We start from the raw sequence: 13,129 nt of genomic DNA, 5'->3' as shown, positions 1-13,129 counted from the left end.
ACCTTATAGCAAAGTATGGCAGATTTAAAATAAACACAATGATATTGCTTTACTGTTTAATTTTGGAATAAGTCAAGATCATATCAGACATGTCTAAGATTCTTTTAAAATCAGATGAGAGATTTTTTCAAAATATATATGTTCTATCAAAATATAAAAAAGATCTACATTGGTATATAAATTATGTATTGTATATATCACTGGTGATGGCATCTGTTTAAATCAACAAGATAATAAATAGCAGACGTTTGATATGTGTGTTGTTGACAGTATCTGTTGTTGTCTTGAAATGAAGTGGAACCTCATCATGCATATACAAACATTGTAATAAATCTATAAAATAAAGTGTACAAGAATTCCTTCTTTAAGACATGTATTGTTTAATTAGGTCAATGATATTTAGGTAATCTGAAAAGTATCAAAAACACTGTTTTCAAGTGGAATTGGATAAGAATATTTAGATCTCAGTTTTCAGTGAAATGAGTATAAAAGCATCAGATTCAAATCTTGAAATCTTCTTTGACAAACATTTATTAAACAAGGTCAACTGGTAGTGAAACCCTACAGAAACATTGTCAAATACTTACAAACTGAACAATTATTACACATGTGTTGTATTTGTTTATGAGGTTACACATAAAGGTTGATGTGTTTTAGGTATTGGTCATTGATATAATTCATTGTCATACATCATATCGTACTATACAAACATTGTCTGATTTATCATGCTCTGAGGACTCAAATATTGGAAGACTTTTTTTATACTTGTATAATCTTTAAGATATATAAACATTTTAATATATGACTTCATAAAAAAACAAATGACACTGTTAAATTCCAGAATGTTCACATTACATTTTTTTATTAAAATTTATTTTTGAGACTACATGATATCTCAGACATGTGAAGCATTTATGTTGTTTGTCATAAAAAATCATTTGTTTCTTTGCTTTACCACAGACCACTGATGAAGCTTTCACAAGCACTTCAACCACCAAGCATACATCTGAGTCTGGGAAAAGCTTGCAGAGACCTTCCAGCCCAGCTGTACAGATCACAACTCCTGATTCTCCTAAACCCCCTCCAAGACCACCTCCCCCGAATCGTGCAAGCACTCTTCCAAAAAGAAATTCTAGCAAAGAAGGGGAGATACTTATCGATTTTGCAAATAAATCTGATGAAGAAGCTACCAAGTCATCTGGAAAGCCTAAACCTGCACCTAGAACAAAATTATCAAACAACCCATCTAATGAAAAAGAAGGGGCACCTGTTCTTCCTCCAAAGCCTAAAAATCCATTCCATGATGATATGGACCAAAATGAAACAGAAAAATCTTTGGTAAATTCTTTTGATAAATCTGGGGCTATTCAAACTGAAATAACTTCTGACCCTGTAAAAGAGGAAGATAAATCTGCTGAAGCATCTTTAGATCAGAAGTTGACCCCTTCATCACCCAAGGCTGGGAAATCTCCTTCGGTGACCAAAAAGGCAGAGAAAGGAAACCCTCCCAAAGTTGCTATTGTAAGTTTTCTCTTTTCTGTTCAGGTCCAAATACTCAAGCTTACTCTAGTTTTATAATTGATTTAAATGCTCTCATTTTTAGTATAAAAACTTTAGAAATTAACAATCACAAATATATCAAGTTGAATATTTTTTAACAATCAATGAATTAAATGATTATAAGCAAATTAAGTTGATTTTGAAAAGAGTTACACATTTTTAAAATGTGGTTTCTATACATACCGGTCAAAAACTATTCTTGAAGTCTCTTTGATATGGCCAAGAAAGCTGTGAAAGTAAAATGTAATTGACTTTATTTTTGCAACACTGCTTCAAATGAGAGCAATTAAAGATATGGGTTTAAAAACTGCATGCTTACGTTTTTATAGTCGTATTGAACTTAGAAACTGAAACTAAAACATTAGTTGTGCTTGCCTGGCTTGACCTTTGCATGGATACAGTAACATTGCTTTTGCTTGTAGAATATAGTTATGCATCAAGTTAGTTTATAATAGTGGTTGGTGATTATAAGAGTAACAATTAAAGATTCATATTTACTCTTTTGTACAAAACTTTCTAGATTTCATATAAACTTTTAAAGGCAGTATGCTTTATTTTATAAGGTCAAGAATACAAAAAAAAAGCTATGAAGTATTACACATCAAGAATGTAAATTGAAACTATATGCTTCAGGTAGAAGTGTTTCCGAAAGAATATTATTCATGATCGCCATAAGTAATGATTGTATTGGAGATATGTTTTATTATTTTTCTGTTCAGTCAATTTACAAGTTTTAAGAGGTATAAGAATATTGCCAAACTATTCATTTGTATGGCTTTATAATGTATAGAGAAGAAACCGGTCTGTTAAAAGAGAAACAACATTATGAGCAGTAAGTTAATCCTAGTAAGTTTAACAGTTTGAAACACAATGAAGTATTCCTTGTCCTCTGTACACCTGTCTAATATATCGTAAAGTTTTTTGTGAAGACTGTTATAACAACAAGACTTTAGGGATTGCTGCCATAATTTAATGACATCAACATGTTTCAGTGCCTAGGGCAAAGTTTTGGGGGGTTTGTTCACAGCTGTTTTATTTGACCAAGTGATATTCTGTTTTTTAAAGTGGTAAAACCAACTTTCAGATGGTTACCAAATGAAAACAAAAATATCTATTTACTCTCTAAAGACAAAATATTTTCAGGAGTTCATAGCAATGTAAAATAAAATACTGATTTATTTAATTTGGAAAATGATATAATGCTCTTTTCATTCTTAAACTCCATGTTTTTTTATATTAATCAATGTTAGAAAGCATGTAATTTAATATTACAGTTTAAATCAATAACTATTTGCAAATATAGTTTCATTGTGGACATTAACATTCTCTAATTATAACTTTTTACCACTATGAGGTTTATTAAAATTGTAATTTTGTAATTTTGATATGATTAATCTTATTCTGAGTGTTTTTATAGATCAGTAGAAAAATCTTTTCCTTTTCTGAGGTACCATAGTAACCCTTTTTTTTCATACTGATTCTATATTTTATCATTTCAGTTTTAAAAACAAAAATTCTTAATTCATTTTTTTAGTTCCATTTTGTTTGTCTGTAAATAATTTGATGACATACATGTAAAATTCTATTTGACTTGTTTACCCCTCATGCTTAATTACTGGATAGTCTCCTACATTCATAAAAAAGGTGAATAAAGAAGTAAATCAGCAATGTAAAGCCACCAACAACAACACATGTGCATATAATGCATGACATGAGACTGCTTCCTATAAATTGAGATATGGAATAATATTTTAGTGAATGTTAAAGCAGAAAAAAAAGACTAAAATTGCTGGTCAGACCAATGATAAAGGAAGAATTTCATTTACAAGGTGAATTTGTTTAATATTCTCAAACTGTATTGGCAGACAATTGCCAGTGTTTTAGTGTATAACTTGTAGTTTTGCATGAGTTATTCTAACCACTAATTCACTGTAGACTTTTCTGCATGTCTTTTCAAAACTACTGTCTTGGACCTGAATGGAATTTGCATGAGAAAATTTGCACGAAATAACTTGATACAGAATGAAATATATTTACAGATTATAATCCACTGTTTTTTGCATCTTGAAAATATTTTAAAAGGTTGTGCATGTTAATCATTATAGAAGGATATGCATTACTGGGAAGTAATATAAATTTCAATATATTATACTTTAAAATCTGTATTACATTGCATATTTCATATTTCATCATTTTTTTTTTATATTTTTCATTTTTTTTTTTTTTTTTTTTTTTTAAGTTTTTGAGCTTTCAATCATCAATCAATCATATTTTTTTTAAACTTTGTCTATAAAAAGCAGTTCATTATTGAATTATTATTTGTGTTTGTTGTTTATTTACAGGTTGTTTTTCTATGATTAACATATTTTTAAAAGTTTATACTGAATATTACATGTTTGATGCATAGTTCCTTAATATTGAGAGCTGCTAAAAATCTTTTGTATTTTTACTTTCTATACATAGCTAAACAACAAACTATATAAATAATTTTATTTACTTAAATAACATTACCTTTGTTTTGGTCCCACAGGAGAAATGCAGGCCACATATATCTATAGAGACTACAATATAATTTTGGTACAGTATAAACATTTTGATGTTGTAATCTGGCGCTGGTATCAAGCTTTTACTATTGTTATCACATGTTATCCTGGAAACCTCTTAACTTTTGTCCTTTTAAGAATTAACTTATGGTTTTATAAAAGAAATCATGTATTGACAAAATTTAAAAAGTAGTAATTTAGAAAAAATTCTGAAAAGATTCTTGATGTATAGAATTATTGATCTGTCTATAAAATTATTTGTTTTCTATTGATGATTGCAAATATTAAACAGCAAACAATACATACATATGGATTATGACATGTAAATTTGAACTCGATATAATATTGTTTGTAACAGACCACCCATGATGACTTAGATTTGCTAGGAAGCCTTGTAATAGTTCCAGATTTGTTTATACTTAAATCAGTATTTGCTGCCTTTCTGCTAAACACACAGCATTTAAGAGTAAGAAGAAAGATCAGTAGTTCCATCAAAATTATGTGTCCAGACAGGGTAACACAGAATATTACCTAGTAAACTATCGCAGGGTTCATATTAATATCACCTCAACATGTCCTTATCCTGATATTTATGTAATATTTGCCATTGGACATTAAACTGCAATCATTATAATCATCATCACCAAATAGAGAAGTCTAAAAAAAACTTCTAAAGTATTCAAAATACTTTTTTTTATAAGTGTGACTTGGTAGGGGGGGTACTCACAACCTGCTTTTCAGGTGATGGTACTATCAGAAGACCTCTTAGGTGGTTGGAATGATTCCTAAATCTCTTTTTTGAGCACTACTGCTTTTAGTTGTAGTTTACAGTTATTGGACTTTATGGGTGTTCCTGTTTAGGAGATTTGTTCATGAATACTGTATTAAAAATCGCTAAATTAGAAGGTTGTGATTATTTTACTCTACTACGAATAAAAAAATGACTAGAACACACTGTGAAATCTCAGGCATTTAGAGCTTGGTTGAAAGTATGTTAACTGTTGTAGGATGAATTTTTGTAAAAGATTTTATACCTGGAGAATTTCAGAAAAGGTCTCAAAGGTACTTTGAGACAGGACAATTATTTTAAGCCCTCTACCTTTTTTCCAAAGTCCGTTATTTTTTTGTTTTTCTGATAAATTCCATGATTTTCTTGTTTCTGTATACTATGCACATACATATATTATAAATAAAGTGTATTTGCTATTAATTATCAATTCCAAGTTTATTCTCCACAGCAATCACTGCTATATTATATGAAGAGTCTCTATATATTATACAAGTATAATCATAGTATACATGTAGAATAACGCAAAAATAATTGTCCTGTCCATGAGTAATTAAGAAAATTATGTTTAAAAGTTTAAAATCGGAAGTCTTGTCTTTGACTTAAAAGTCGGTCTGATGGTGGAAACAATATCTGGAAGCCTTTTTTTTTCATTTTTCTCCAAAAAATAACCCAAACTGAATAATCATAAGAATGGATGACAAATGCGACTTTGTCATGTACCTATAGGACACAGAGACATGAAGATTTATTTATTTCAGAAGGAAGAGAAGCGACACACAAAAAATGAGGTCTTCTCATTTGATAGTAATAGATGTTTCGGTATATATTTTATTTTATTTTTTTTTTTTTGAGTCTGAGGTGGCTTTTATAAGAAAGATTGTTATTTGTGTATATTTTAAAGGGGTTTCCAGGCTAAGTAATTAAGGAGGATATCTCCTCCATAAAACAATATACCATATCTTAATATATCCTAAACTCCTAAACTATAATTTAGATTTAGAAAGAGAAAAAAAAATATTAGAATAAGATATCCCTTTTTCTGCATGGATCCATAATCATAGCTTGTTATTTATTTTAAATTATAAATTAAACACCAATGCCCTCTTTGTTCGATGATTTCTTGTATTAATCATGATGTTGTTATACAAACAACCAGTAAGAAAAACTGTGTTTTAAATTGAATTGCTGAATAGAGAAGAATTATATTAGCATGTTTAAATTCAGCATCATTTTGAAAATATACTATGTTTTTATTTGTGAAGAATTAATAACCTTTCTTATTACACAAGTATTTATTCCCATAACACTTCTCTTTTTAACACAATATATTGATAAATGCAGCTTACAATATTAATTAATTTGAAGTTACTTGACTGTAAGTGTATCATTCTCTGTTATTCATGAATGAATATAAAAATATATGTTGGCTAGAAATTTCAGTAAATTGCTTGAAGAGCTACATAACATCAATGCTAGTACAGCATTTAAAATCTGATAGAATTTACATTTATTGTCTTTTAAAAATGACCAAAGTAAACTTGTACTGTAAGTGAACTCTGTGTAATACCTTTTAAAGGCTAATCTTGAAATGGAAAACAAATGGATTATGACACTTGTTCATTAAAAAGTGACAAAGTTGAATCTTACATGGTGTTTGTAGAACAATTCTTTATCCCAATTTAAAAATATACATATAAAGTTTACCTGTCTTCTATTGCATGAGTGTAGAGAAAGTCTGTATATTTGTTCAAATTCTTTTTAATATTTATTTTGTAATTTTAATTCCTCAACAAAGTTGAGATGAACTAACAGAGCTCCCTTGTCATTTATTTCTGTGATGGGTCATCAAAATCAAGTTTATATTACTTGTATTTAAGGAAATACATTAGCACTTTCATGGATCTACAATCTGTTGATATCTGTATCTTGGCATTGCATTTTTTGGTTACGTTAAAGTGAGGAAGCCTACTTTGTTTTCTAAGACTACTTATGTTATAAGGAATCAAAGTTACTAAAAAAAACTTCTTAAATATAATTGCAAATTTAAAAAAAAAAAACCACTTTTGACTAGAAATTACACTTCTCAATTATAAATAAAGAGCTGCTGAACCAACCCCCCCTATGTTTTGTGCTGGTAGAGTTCCCTTGAGTGGATACCAGATGGTAATCAGCAAAACATGTCAACAATAAAAGATGCAGTTTACTCAAGTGTTGTTGTCAATGTAGCGGTATACAATCTCAATTAGAACTATAGTTGTCCATATGTTTTTCAGTAGACTACCAAGCCACATGGTATTGTTTAAGAATAGGTGTAACATTATGTATTTATGTTTTCAGGAGTCTTCATTCATCAGTTCGAAGCCTTCATCACGCAACCCTTCAACTTCTAGTTCCAAAAGTTTACCTTCTAGAACAACATTCACAAAGAACGTGGCCACACACAAATCAGAATCTTCATATGGTACCAGTACTAATGGGAGTGATTTATCACCCTGGCATGTGACACCACAGGAACCTAAAATTATTGAAAGAAAAGTCACATTGACAACAGAACTGTAGAATAATGACATTAATTGTTTACCACTGTATATTTTTATGGTTGTGTTTTATATCAACTTTTTTCACTGTCAAATCAAGGGCCTTCTTTTACTTAAGGTCCAATGTCCCTATGGGAAACATTATACAACTTTCTTCTAGTACTCCAGAGAAACAAAGGTTTCTGTTAAGGTTTAACTAAGTCTAGGCTCAGATGTGGGCCTAGGATAAGGGTTAAGTCGAGGGATATAAACAGAGCCTTAGATAAGCAAAGTTTTATATATTAAAAGATTGCAGAAGAAGTCAAGTTTAAATAGCATTTATTGCTTTCAGCTAAAAGTAGGTTGTTTATTGATTATATTCCTGGAGAAAATGACTACTGGGCTATTTTAATTACAGATCCATTGTTACTTTTATTTTACTACAGCATATCATATCCTTTTTAACATATCAAGTTACATTCATCATTTTATTGCTTATGCAAACCAAGTGCTTTATTTTAAAGATTTATTTTATTTTGATAAATTTAATGATAGAGGTTGTAAAATTGTTGAAGATGAAATGGTTTGACTTTTATTGTGCAATGATTTGATTTCTTATCCAGTATTTTAGTACTTTTCTGTATTTTTATATTAAAGCTATGTGTAGCAATCTGGTGGCATGGGTACAACTTGTTTAGCTTTTGTTGTTGTATTGAACAAATGTTTAGATCAAAATGACACAATTTAATTGATTATTGTGTACCTTCTCTCTGGAGAAAACCAAAATTAACTGTTACTGAAGGATAAAATATTTATGTCTGGTGAATAATAATCGGAGTGCCTATCACACTGACTCAGATCCAGAGGTTAACAAGCCATATTCAAAATATGTTGAAAATTATTAGTTTTACAAATTTTGTTGCTTGAGAGGTACTTTTTTATTTGCTTTAAGGTTACAAAATTGTGTGTGGTTTGCTATCTATCATATGAAAGAAAGGAATTTTTGTTAGTATCATATAACCAAAAGCTCCTTTCATTAATGACATCTTTTAGCCATTCCAGAATTTGAAAAGTCCATTTTTTTTAAAAATGGCACTTTTTTAGAACAACTAAAAAACATATCAAGATCACCCAATAGAATATTTGGTATGGCATTTTTCAAATATTTATTTGAAATATATGGTGCAAAAAAGTGTTACGATAACAGTGGGGGTAGAGGTAGTATACCCCTGATAATGACATCTATGCCTATGCCTTCTGCAACAAATATACATCTAGACAACTTATTTTATTTACTGATGAGAATAAGGGATGAATTTTGTAACCTATGTATTTTCATATTAGCCATATTAGCTGTAGTAGAATTAAATCACCTTGAAAAGGAAGTCCATGTCAGTTTCATTGTAAATTACATCTCTCATTAAGGTTCAGAATATTATCATCATATCATATATATGTTTAGGACATACTTCAGGTTCAAGCTTGTATTGCTTTACATTTTATCTTCATCATTACATTATACATGTAGTATTTATGCACATATCTCAGCATTGTCTGATACATGTATGTTTCTATTAACAAGCAAATATATCAGATAGGCAGTTAGTAAATTCCAGTTCAGATTAAAACAAAATAGATGCTGTTTTTGTATCTTTCTTACTTGACTCGTGAATACATTGTACATTGATATCAGAAATTTATTTTGATGGAAATTTTTTATATAAAGGACCAATCTCTTTGGACCACCCAAAAATGTTTTAAAAAGCCTATAGTCATTGTTAGCTACGCATCAAAATAAAACATTTTTATTCTAGTCCAAGATAAATTGTGAAAATTATTAATCAGAATTATTTAATTTGTTGTAAATAATCTAGTAGATACTAGCACAGTGCTTTGTTTATTTTTGGATGCATGCAAAAATTTTATTTTTATTTTTTAAGTTTTCTTGAAATAGAATAATTTGAGTTGTCTTTTTACCCTCTCCAGCATATCATACAATCTACCTGTATCATTGAAATCAACAAGTAATGGGCATTTTCAAGTTCCGATTTAATGAAAATTCTTTGTGATAATATCCAGATTTTTTGGTTGTGATTATTGTTTGAAAACTCACTAACAGATATACTAGAAGCATACATATAGCTCATGTGAAGTATCAAGATGTTGAAAACATAAAATTGTGGTATGTTATCATACTTTCTTATCAAAGGGTACAAAATATTCCGTATTTTTCAATGAATATAAAACTTTTATGTGCTGTTTACATAAATTCATTTAACATGAACCAGTCTGAAGTGATAGATATCCACATTCCTGTTTCAGAATTGTTTATTTTATAAGGAGATGATTGAAATGTCTAAATCACAATTTACTTAAGCCACTTTAGTTTTCGAGAGACAAATGATATTTATGCTTAAGGAATATGAGGTCATTGGTTCATTAGGTTGAAGTTCTTTTCCTGATGTAGGGTTAAAGAACAGTTCTGTGATGTTGCTATTTATTAAGACTTATCTACAGGTTGTGAATTATTTTAAGCCATTCCAATAATTTTAAAGACACTTGAGATTGACATTATAAGAATATTGAATTATTAGACAATATACTTATTTTCTGAAATTTAAATCTAGAAATAAACACATGAGCTGCACTTAAAGTTGAACATTTCAACCCCCAAAAAAGTATGAATGGTGTTCAGGTTTTGATATCTGTTGCAATGATTCCATCTTACTAATGTTTACCCAAATTAAATTATACTTTAGAATAAATAAAAAATTGAATCAGGGTTAAAATATAAGACGGTAATTCTGTTATCTTACTGTGTCAGTCTCAAGTAAATTGTCTGTTTTATTTAAAGGCATGGGTAAATATATATTGTTTTAACTTATTCAATCCTCCAAATCAATGTAGACTTTTTATATTATTATTATTAATATCATGTGCCTTGTTGGTTGTCTTTACATTTTTCTATACAATGATGTTTATTTTTAACATTTTTAACTCTTTAAATTACAACATTTTATATCATGTGATAGAGAATAATATTACCAATAAAAACAACTGTATTACAACATGTAAGCTGTTACTGAAGAAAAGTAATTACTCCATTTTGCAGCCATCTTTTTATATTTTATATTCAGAATTTATTTATTTGAATCTCAGATAACCAAACAAAGTGTGACATAAATTTTAACTACTTGAATAATGTTTTTCACTTTTATCTGATTAAATAATTATTATTCAAAAGTATTTTTACTTTATTTATTTTAATCAATTTTGAGTTTATATTTATTGGTTGTCTTACAGATAGATAAAAAACAATGTGAATAAAATTTGTATAATTTCAATATCTACAGACCATAATAAAAAAAAATCATGATACTTTTCGCTGACCTATAATTAGAATTTGAAACTAAATGCCTTTCAATTGGGTAATCTTTATCTATGCTTAAAACATTGTAACTTTGAAATATTGATGATGACCACTGTGATTTTGATTATAATGAATTTTGTACATGAGAAAAGATTGGAGGTTTCATTTTGGATTTCACATATCAGAGTTAGACTCATATCAAGTTTGAAGCATATCTTGTTTATTTTCCTTTTGAGATATTTGTATTCATGAACCTTCACTAATAAATGAATATTCATGTTATATTTTGGTTTCTATAGACACCATCTTTTATGTTAATTTGATAGATTGTGTAATGCTGTAGTTTACAGAATTATCTTCATATGTGAATGATATAAATGGCATGGTAGTGTCATTAAATATATCATAAATGTATTAGCCTCACTATATAGAATAGAATAAGCATGTCTTAAAAGGGAACAATTTGTATGAAGGAACTGCTCACAAGTATGCTATCTTGAATTTAGATATGTTAAAAGGAAATAAAAGGATTGTTCGGCATCAAACTTTCTGTTTATCTTAATTGTTCTAAATTATCAGCATTCTGAAATGTTTACTATAACATTTTATTCTACATAAAATATTTATATTTATTTTACATTACACTGTAAGCCTTCATCTGATCTATACAAAACATTCTATTATAATTCCTATAGATAATAATTTTATGTGATACCTTGCCATTATTTTTCTGTCTGTATAAAGCTTGTTATGTTTGTGCTGTAAAGAGCTTGTTTTCATGTCATTCAAATAAATCATGAATTATCAATCTTTGTTTATTGTATAGGTTTAATATGTCGAGTATAAAAACAAAATGACAAAGGTCAGTATGATGGTAAAAAAATATAATAGCTTATTGATGAATATTCTTGTACTAACCAATAAAGCTATATATAAGAAAATAATTTTATGGATTGACATATGTTACTTCATCAATGGTCTCACCAGACAGATCACCTTCATTGTACTATCAAGAATTTGCTGAATGAGAAAGTATTAGCAAAATATGGCTAGTCTTTTGTCAATAATATTTGCAGTACCATTCTCAGATTCTGTCTTTCCATAGTCTAAGGTTGTAAAATGCCAGACAAAGGATGCTTATCTGTCAACAGCAAAAAACTTTTTGTACGAAGCTTTCATAAGGTAGAAGAGCTTGATACTTAATATCTTCCATACTTATGGTCTGAAGTTTCTGTCTCGCATGGTATGTTCAGTATCCTTGTCTAAAATTTCAAAGGTTCAGCAACTACTAAAAAACTATTCTTTTACACACTGTTCACTTATGAGTAATAGGACAACTACAATTGGTATACTTAGAATCACTACAAGGTATACATTTATGTCATACAGAGTTCTCATGGGTTTAATAGTTAATATTAAAAAGAAGATGCAATGTGACTGCCAATGACAGAGGTGGATTTAGGGGGAGGCCCAGGGGGCCTGGGCCACCCCTTTTCTGGGAAAAATTTGGTTGACTTTATAGGGAATCACTAACGCATGACCGGAGCAGCCCCCCTTCGGCAGTCAGTGGGACCCCACTTATGAAAATTTCTGGATGCGACAACTATCCAAAAGAGACTAATTGACACAGAAATTAACACTGGTACGACCTTCAAAGATTAGCATAGTCCATACTGCATAGTGGGCTATAAAAGGACAGTGGTGTGACAGTACAACATAAGACCAAACTAAAACATCTGTTGTAAAGGCCTTTAATATCTCATCAAATGGATAAAAAAAGAAACATATCTAAAGAACACAAAGTCGATGAATGTTTGACCACCTTAACAACAAAAAGACATGTTAGATCAGTTTTCCAGATCCTGTATGTAGATGGTAAAATATATTTTGTGTGTTGAATGATTGTAAGGTGTATATGTCCATCTGTCTGATGTTCATCTCATGCTCATTGATAACATTAAGTTTATTTAATGCCTAATATAAAATTCAGTCATGAACAGTAAAGCAGGCCGTTTCAGCATGTGCCCTTTTATTGGGACTTGATCAAGTTTTAATCAGAAGAACATTTTTGGGGATATGAAAGCTAACAAAAACTTGATTGGTCAAAAGAAAATAACAATTATAGATGTTTGTGCTAATTAAAATTTATAGATCTATTGATGGTTGCTTAACAGTCAGTGGCAAATATTTCATGCATGTTTAGACCGAAATTAGAATTGGAAGTCAAAGCCAATGGGCAATACATTAAAGCATATTTAAAGAAACAAAATATCTATAAATATTTTAATTTTTTGGAACGGTATCGATCCATCCAATGACCTATACTACTATTCTATTTGTATTCATTTCA

The 13,129-nt window shown here is 29.3% G+C and overlaps 1 protein-coding gene across 9 annotated transcripts in view; it reads left to right on the top strand.

The window, feature by feature from the left end:
• The window catches only part of LOC143065171 (uncharacterized), a 38,939-nt gene extending 27,352 nt beyond the window's left edge, over positions 1-11,587 (top strand). For 2 of the 9 annotated variants that reach the window (XM_076238577.1, XM_076238575.1), the window contains 2 exons: positions 961-1,521; positions 7,231-11,587. In XM_076238577.1, coding sequence (XP_076094692.1) covers positions 961-1,521; positions 7,231-7,452 — 783 coding nt within the window. In that variant the 3' untranslated portion in view covers positions 7,453-11,587. Of the gene's footprint in view, positions 1-960; positions 1,522-2,350; positions 2,407-4,090; positions 4,138-7,230 lie in introns of those variants that run through there. The other 7 variants (XR_012975413.1, XM_076238582.1, XM_076238578.1 and 4 more) reach the window with 7 other exon arrangements.
• The last annotated feature ends 1,542 nt before the right edge of the window (positions 11,588-13,129 follow it).

Source organism: Mytilus galloprovincialis, chromosome 2 (assembly GCF_965363235.1).
Source record: "Mytilus galloprovincialis chromosome 2, xbMytGall1.hap1.1, whole genome shotgun sequence".
Lineage (NCBI taxonomy): Eukaryota > Metazoa > Mollusca > Bivalvia > Mytilida > Mytilidae > Mytilus > Mytilus galloprovincialis.
The sequence above is the reverse complement of the archived record's forward strand: the minus strand, read 5'-3'. Positions and strand labels throughout refer to the sequence as shown.